The sequence below is a fragment of the Rattus norvegicus genome, chromosome 8, assembly GCF_036323735.1.
Source record: "Rattus norvegicus strain BN/NHsdMcwi chromosome 8, GRCr8, whole genome shotgun sequence".
NCBI lineage: Eukaryota > Metazoa > Chordata > Mammalia > Rodentia > Muridae > Rattus > Rattus norvegicus.
Genome location: NC_086026.1, coordinates 47430489 through 47439572, shown reverse-complemented (window position 1 = coordinate 47439572; position 9084 = coordinate 47430489). Strand labels below are relative to the sequence as shown.

Below are 9084 nucleotides of genomic sequence, written 5' to 3'. Positions count from 1 at the left end.
GCTTGTTACATATGGTCTTGTATTCAAATGTCCAGTTGTACACTGAGAGCTTTAAGGAACCAAAAAGGACACAGAGGGAGTTGCCATTTTTAGCAGCAATGAAACATCACTAACTCTTTTTACAAACCAAATTCAAGTCACTACCAGAGGTGAGTGCACCAGAAAGTCACCAGATACAAAATTGCCAGTTCATTTTTAAATGAATAATTAAACCTGAAATTACCCCTTGCCCCAACTGCATTACATCTCTTTATAAACAGCAAACAGTTTTGCTTTTATACCTAGGCTAGCAGGTTTTGTTTCAATATGAAGGCACTAGTTCATTTGTAGATTTTAAAATTAGTTATGTAGTGCTACTATAAATGCCCAATCTACATAGGAACAATCTGGTGGATGAAAATGGTAAAGACCAAATAAGGCTATCTGATTACCTTGTCTTATTCACATACGAAGGATACCCAATAGTAAGGAAGAGACAGAAATAAGACAAATACTTAGAGGTATAAAATTACATCTACATTTGAACTTTATACTGTAAATGAGACATATTAAACAGTCCTGTAGCCCATGCCTATTTTTTCCTCAGAAAAAGAAAAGCTGTTTTCATAACATCCCCTCATTTCAGATTTCCCCAGTGTCTCTTGAGGGTTCAAAGTCAGGGTCTTACTTTCTTCAAAAAATAAAGAAAATGACCCGCCAAGTTACCCCCTCCCCAAATCCCTGTAGTTTCTCATCCAGTGCCAGGTTACAGGATCAGCTCCCACCTCCTGGGGTTTCTGTCCTTCTATTGATCAGTTAGTACATAACATGAACCGTTTCTGGAACCACTACTAGAAGGAACACAAGCTCTTCACTACACTCACACAGCAGGAAAGAAAGTGGAAGATCAATTCATCCCTGGTGTGGGGCCTCCAAAATTGAAAGAACTTGGCACAACCAGAGTACTGAATTTATATCCTCTATGCTTTTCACTCATTTTGGATTCATGCGCTGCTCTTCTTTGATCAGTCAGAGTTGCTACATCTTATAACAGTTTTCTTTGCTCTTCATTAAGACCATGAGTCACTATATTCACAGATCACTTTCTGAGTTACATTTGTAAGATCATCATTTTCTGTTTCTCTTACAATATGAAGAAGAGCCTGCATTACAGGTCTGATAAATGGAGTGATGTATTCTTCAGCTTTTTCTTGATTGCTGATCAACACTTGTAGTGCAATGGCAGCTTCCACTTTTACAGGCATTTCTCAATCATCAATCAGACATCTTCTTGTCAGTTCTAAAGCTGTTTGGAGGTTTGATCACTTCTGAGTTTCACTTCAGAAAATAGTGAAGGACCCAGAAAGCTCTTGCTCTCATGTAGCCTAGTTCACTGCTCAAGGAAGGAAATACATGATTTTGCAGCATGTATTCCTTTTGATCTTTGTACTTCTTTTTCTTCAGAAGTATTTTAGCTAAACAGGCAATTATATGCAAAGCTCCATCTTTTTTTGATTTATGAAAAATAAATTTATTACACAACACCTTATTTCTAACAATGTTCAATTTTTTATTCAGAATATTTGTGTCATTCATGTAAAATAGTTTGATACAGTACGTTATATGTTATAGCTTTTTATTTTCCCCTCAAAAGTTCTAAGGCTCTCCTACTCCGTCTCCTTTACTGAAGTAAGGGCACCCTAAAAATGTGCAAACAACTTTTTAAAAAGAAAGTTAACTGAACAAAACTGTAATAGCACTATACTAGGCAGCTTAAATCAGGACAGCAGAGTACGAACTGATGCCGTGACTCACGGAGGTCGCCACTCACGCTTTTGTAATCAGAAAGCATGCTCACAAATCAGCAACACCAACAAGAAAAAGGAAACAGTGTCTGCGGCAATCATTTCAGTTTGCGGAACCAACAGGCTTCTATCAATGACAACGTATTAATCAAATAGAAGCTTTAGGACCAGTCAAGTCATAGGTTGAAAATAAAAACAGACCTCAAAGTTGGAAATTAATCTTTTGGAGTTCTGAAACCTATCAGTAGAAACTATGTGGTTCTTTTGTACTTTCAAAACAATCCAAGCAATATTCTTGGTCATAAAACACTGATTTATGTAGAAGATGAATCAACCCACTGATAAGACACTAAAAAGAAAGTGTACCAAAATAATCTTTGAGTCTCGGTTATTTTGTTAACATAATCTGTTTCAAGTACCAGTTACACCTTGCGTCTGTGTGAACTATTGGTCAGATGATGCTGTTACACTGAAAGTCACCACAAATGAGGACACGTGGTTCAGCACTCAGCTCAGTAAGAATCTGGTAACAAAATCCCATAGTCCTTTGCAGTACCTCTTTCCTTGTACTACAGGCTGTGAACAAAAGTGTTTGAGTGGCAGTAGTAAGACAAATGAAATCATGAACACATCAAACTTCATCCATATATATTCATAAGGATCTTCTTGACAGAGTTCTTCATCAGCATCATCTGTAAAGCACATCAATGGAAAAATAACATCCTGGATAATGCCTTGTATGTCAGGCTTCAGGTTCTTCCATGTAAGAACGTGGGAAACTCCTTGATTAATATAATTTAATGTCTGCTGTATAACTTGAGGGGCCATATACTGTTTCTCCTTGTACTGATATAACACTTTGAATAAAACTTGCTGGACACCAACAGCAAATGTCTTCAGAAAGACTTCAACAAACTCATTATACTCTTCAGAAACATTCCAGGGCTTCCATATCTTTCAAAAAGTCTTGCTAAAATATGTAAGGACCACTTTTTACATTCCCACCAGGGTAGCTCTAGTCTATCATCTTCTTCAACTTGCAGTGTTTGATTAGGTACACCCCTATTCCCAACAGTCTTCAAAATTTCCACCCATTCAGTCAGGTTCTGTTGATTTATCAGCTCCAGGGGCAGTGTATACTGAACAAGAGCATAGAAAACCGTGAAAAACTGCTTTTGGATGAGAACAGACTGGTCCGATTGATCAGAGAGCAGCTGGATAAAGCGATCCTTCAGAATTGGCAGGAAGCGCTGAATGGCTGCCACTAATGGACTTCTCTCTTCTGGTTTCTTGTACTGATAATTTTTCACAAGCTGATAAAGGCAAAGAAGAATTCCCAGCCAACAAGCACTGTTATCAGACTGAAGATAAAAACCAATCTCGTCCACAATGGCAGTCCAGCAGCTTGGATATTTATGTTTGATGGTATGATGGACACATGTAATAAGTTGTACCCTGATAAGCCCAGGTGAGTGGATAATGGCTTCTACAATATTTTCTCGATTGCACTGTCGGTCTTCTGGAATAGTGTATGTGGAGATGGCTTTCTGATCCCCCTATGGCTTCCCAATCAGGCCAATATTGTGTTATCATATTTTTCAAATAAATAATACCTGCCCGTCTTACAGGTAAATTCAATTGTTCTGACATAGTAATCTGGAGCAGTGTTGAAACAAAATTCAGAGACTTGTGTGCTTCGTTGAGCTGGCAGTTGGGTCCATGGTGCTCCGTAGGGCCTCGATGACGGTCTTGGGATGCATCTGCCACACGATCAGTCAAACCTGGAACATTGGTGCAACTGAGGCAGAAATAGCGCGCCACTCTCTGCGCACATGGACTAGCTGCACTCTGCAGCGGCAACCTGCGCAAAAGGAAAGAGAAATGCCAAGGCTCCAGATAGAAACTTCTCACCTCTGCGTTGAGGTGGGAGATGTACGTTCTTCTTAAAGTCCTCTATCATCATCATGGGATGCGATTTTAAATTCAAATCATGCTTTTCCAGTGTGTTGGGATATCCAATATTTTCTTTGGTGGGAGAACTGAACTCTGATGATGCCAAGTAGTCTTGGTTTCTGTTGCTTTGGTTCCTATGCCATCTGGTTAGCTCTGGTTTTAGCTGCTCTCGCTGTCTCTGACAGTGTCTTGACCCTCCTATAAGCCTCTGTCAGCACTCCTGGAGACCAGTTTTCTCTCAGTGGGATCTGGGTACAGAGAGCGGTGTCACAGGATCAACTCTGGGTGCAGGCAGAAACTAGAAGGGTCCTGTCCCACACTGCTCCTGGTTTTCTGTGTCCTGTGGGCTCCAGGCTGGTTACTCAGAGCAAAAGTGGTGATCTTACATCTGCTCTGAGTTTTGTTAAAGCTCTTGAAGACTGACTTTCAGCTCTGGGTGCAGGTAGATACATTGGTATTGTTTTCCTTACTACTCTGGGAGCTAGCAACTCAGGATCAGTTTATGCACAGGATTCTATGATTGAAAGATTCTCTACATGGTTTAGAAAAGACTACCTTTTAACTGTGTCCTCACAAAGATCCTATGAATGTCCTTGTCTGAATTCACACTTCCTCTCCTTACAAACACATTCATCATGTTAGAGTAGAACTTACCTTATAAATTTTATTTTAAAATAATCCCCACATTAATAACCCATATATAGATGATTCCAGTTTATAATTCAGTGCTATACTACTATAAACCATTATTAATAAAGAAAAGCAAAAATGACATTTAATTCCCTTGAAACACTAATGGCTCAATATATAAGAGATAATGTCCTATTTTATATCATTAAATGCAAATAAAGTTTCCAACTATGTACTGAAGTTATATAAACTTCAATTTAATAGATTTAGTCAAAAACATTATACTACCATATATGAAAGAATTAAAACAGTCATGTACATGAATTTTAAACAGAAGCCTTTATTTTACTTTAAAAATAATATTATATTCTTTGAAAGTTTCTTATGTTCATATACAGTCCTTCTATATGTATTAATCATATCCATCCCACATTACCTTTCTGTAAGTTATCTATCTGAGTGCCCCATTCCAGCTTCTTCCCTTCATGTCTTGTTCCTTATTGTTATAAATAACATTGTGCCTCATTAGTATGACCGTATGACCTGTAAGGACATGAGTATATGGTTACCCCTATGACATAAACCACATACCAGTGGCCAGGACCCCAAAAGGACAGTAACCACTCCTCCTTCAGCAGCTGTCAATCCCAATAGCCATTTCACATGTATCTCAGGAACAGAATAATACAGATTTTCATCATTTGTGTATCCTGATTTCCAAGAGCTTTAAAGACATTGTATTGTTTTTCAAGTATAAAGAAATAAGTCTTTAAATAAATAAAATAGTAATAAATAATAAGTAAATATTCTTCCTACCAATAAAATAAATTGCTTTAATTACTTGAAAATATGCAGCCACTGTTATTTTCTCTATGTCCTCCTATCTATATACTTTGTAAATCATTGCTATGTTGCAATTGAAGAATTTAAAGATTTGTTTATTTTATGTGAATGAACTGTTGTGTCTGGATATAGGTATGTAAACAGCATACATGCCTGATATACAGTAAGATCAAAAGATTGCATTGGATCCCATGGAATTTGATTCACACACAGTTTTGAGTTAACAGGTGGGTGTTGTAAACCACACCTAGGTCCTCTGCAAGACAATCATGTGCTCTTAATTGCTGAACCACTGCTCTGCTCCTGACTTATTTTTTAGTCTATAATATAAGATTTCTCCCTCCTCTTTCTTCACCCCAAATACTTCCATATCATCCTCCACTGTGTCTTTAAATGCTTGCCTTTTCCCACTAATGATTACTGCATGAAAATGTGTGTATGCATATATACTCTTAAGTATAACCCTCTTTATATGTATATTTATATTTATATTTCCAAGGATGACAATTTGTTTTTGGAAAATCAATTCATATCTCTTCCCTGAAGAAGACAACTTTTTCCCACATTTTCTCAGGTGCTTATAGTTCTTTGTGTAAGGTTAAAACTTTGTGAGGTTTTCCCATCACCATCCACTTTGACATGTCCATTGATGTTTTTGTTCAGCTAATGTACATATATTTTTCTGTATTTAATATATGTTTATATAATATACACTATATGTATAACATAGGTTTATACAGCATACACACATGTATATATATATATATATATATATATATATACACACACACACACATACACACACACACACACACATGTTTACATGATATATAGCCCTGGCTTTCCTGGACTCACTCAGTAGATAGGCTGGCCTCAAACTGACAGAGATCAGCCTACATCTGGCTGCTGAGTGCTGAGATTAACGGCAAATGCCACCATGCCTGACTTTATGTTATATGTTTTAATTAAAGGTACTTAAACTGTAGACCTAGTCCATATCTTTTAAATAATATACATATATAAAAGATCTCCAGTTGCATGAAACTTATGAATTCCATCTGTTACCACCAATTTTTCTGACTCAGTTTCAATGGTAGCTTCAATAACTCTGATAATGTTTACACAATAACAGCTACATCAGAACTCCCAATAAGCCAACAGCAGTGGAGATAAGTGATGGAGTAAGAGGTACTTGTTCTTTTCAAGAATGTTACATGGCGAGAATCTTCATCTGAGCAATAGTACAATAAAACCTCTACAAGGTGAACCAAGACAGTGCTATTTAAACACATGACATATTATTTAATCTGCACAGCATCTGTAGTTTTGAGGCAAAGTCCATGAGGATACAGAGCACAAAACTTAGAGAATTTATAGCCAAAACTCGTCACATGTTCACTATTTCAGTCATCTTTACACATTGGGATATTTGTACCATTCGTTTTGATTGGTACGTGATGCAGTACAGAGCCTATAACCTGTGTCTGCTCTAGAGTCTAACATATAAACATTTAGGAAGAAATTGGCCTGGCATGCAAAGAGTGACAACCCAGTACTGTTAAAGGTAGACTGTGAAATGAATTTCCCTTTAAATTAGCAATGGAATGCTTAACCTATCCAAATGGTGTATATAAATTAAACCATGGGAAAAATGTAATCCTTTATGTGATTAAAGTCACTCCTCTTTTCTCTTACAAAGCCTTAATGCATAAGCATCATTTCTAAATTACCTTTTCATGGGTCACACAAATCTCCAAATTTGTGTCAAGGACATGCACACAGGTATACATTGCATTTATTTTGGCCAATAAAATTGCTATTTTATTTTCCGGGTAAGAAAATTTGACTTTAGTTTTCCAAATATCCTTGAACTTAAAGGAACACTAACAGAGACACATTTCTCCTCTTCTTTTAGAAAAAGGAAGAAATCTCTCCTAATAAAAATTTGTTCAACACCGATCAGAGCTTCCCTAAATAAGGAAGTAAGTGGCACTAAGACCTCCAAATTAATGCATGTCCATCACAGCCTTACAGGATTCTAGATGTATTCTAGTAAAAAACAAATTCACAATCTTGTCACTCCTGGATTTATTAATTCAAAAATTATTTTGCTCAAATCCACATAAGTCATATACAGCATCAGATTTCTACTTATAACCACTCAGAGGATAGGACAAAAGAATAACGAGTTTGAGATAATCCTAAACTTTATAAGACAAAAGAGAAAGTAGAATCAGAAAATCTAAAAGCTAGAGAATTAACAACTGAGTATTTACAATTCTTCATTTATTGAATTATTTTAATTTATTGAAGTTTTACATTTTATTTATTTATTAAAGTTTTTTAAAGAATGAATGACTCATCCTTTTCTACACGGTGCCTTAATGTATGAACTGTTTTGCACAGTTAATTTTCTGTTTCACACAGCATTACTAATAGTTGGAATTTCTTTTCAACTTCTTAGACTTTTCTCTATAGCTTGATACATCACATGAAATAAGTAAGATCTGCATCTATAAGCAAAATAGTTTCTATCTAGATAAGGTTGCTTTTCTTCAAAGTCTTATGCAGTGCAATGTGAACATCCTTGTTCCTCAAACTGTAGATGAAAGGATTCAACATTGGGCCCACAATGGTGTAGAAAACAGTGGATACTTTGTCTTCATCCTCTGATCCAACAGGAGAAGGCTTAAGATACATGAATGCTGAGGCACCAAAGAAAATAGAAACAGCTATTATGTGGGAGCTACAGGTACTGATAGCCTTGGATCTGCCCGCTGTGGAACGGATATGGGAAATGTTGAAAATGATCAAAGTATAAGAAGTAAAGATGATCAAAGTAGGTCCTATCACATTGACACCCACAACAATGAAAACCACCAGGTCGTTGATGGAGGTGCTTGTGCAGGAGAGCTTTAGGAGAGGGGGTATGTCACACATGTAATGATTGATGATGTTGCTATTACAGAAGGTGAGTCTTAGCATGCAAATTGTGTGGGCTATGGCACCCACAAACCCCATCATGTACACACTCATTGTCATCAGGAAGCAGACCTGAAAGGACATGGAAACCTTATAAAGCAGGGGCTTACATATGGCTACATATCTGTCATAGGCCATCGCTGTCAAAATACAACACTCATCAATAACAAAGAAGGCAAAGAAAAAGAGCTGAGTCATGCACTCAGCATAAGAGATGATGTTCTGCTTCACAAAACTCACCAGCATTTTGGGGGTTATGACAGAAGAGTAGCAGAAATCAATGAAGGAAAGGTTGAAGAGAAAGTAGTACATGGGGGTGTGCAGGTGAGGATTCAAAACAATCAGAACAATCAAGCCCAGGTTCCCCACCATAGAGACCACATAGATTGCCAAGAAGAGGAAAAAGAAAGGCAGCTGGAGCTCTGGCTGTTGTGTCAAGCCCAGCAGAATAAACTCCTTCACTCTGGTTGAGTCATTGGCAGAGGCCATTCCTCCTCAGGTCATATCTGTGAGAATGGAAGAAATAGAAACATTAAGATGATATCCCAGTAGACTTTCTATAATAATATTAAGTGTAAGAATGGAAAATTAGACTCAAACTTATATCTCTCCTCACTTCTTTTCCATTTACATTTCCATAGACATATACTCTTATAATAATACTCAGGGAATGTATAAAGGTGGATAGAGACCCAGAGAGACAGTAAACAGCACTTGCCTCCAAGCATGATAACCTTAGTTTGATCCCCGGGATCCATAGCCGGGAAAGAGGAAACCAATTGCTGCAAGTTGTCCTCTGATCTTCACAATCAAGCTGTGAAATATATACACCCACACACATAAACATATAAACAAATAATACAATATCTTCATACTTTATAGCCCTGACATT

The 9084-nt window shown here is 37.1% G+C and overlaps 1 protein-coding gene and 1 pseudogene across 1 annotated transcript; both read right to left on the bottom strand.

Moving 5' to 3' along the window:
• Positions 1-1049: 1049 nt before the first annotated feature.
• Ipo7-ps1 (importin 7, pseudogene 1) lies at positions 1050-3544 on the bottom strand (annotated as a pseudogene).
• A 4201-nt stretch (positions 3545-7745) lies between these two features.
• Positions 7746-8681, bottom strand: Or8b42 (olfactory receptor family 8 subfamily B member 42). Its single transcript, NM_001000812.1, has one exon. It carries the CDS (start codon positions 8679-8681, stop codon positions 7746-7748), a length of 936 nt encoding a protein of 311 aa, NP_001000812.1.
• Positions 8682-9084: the final 403 nt, after the last annotated feature.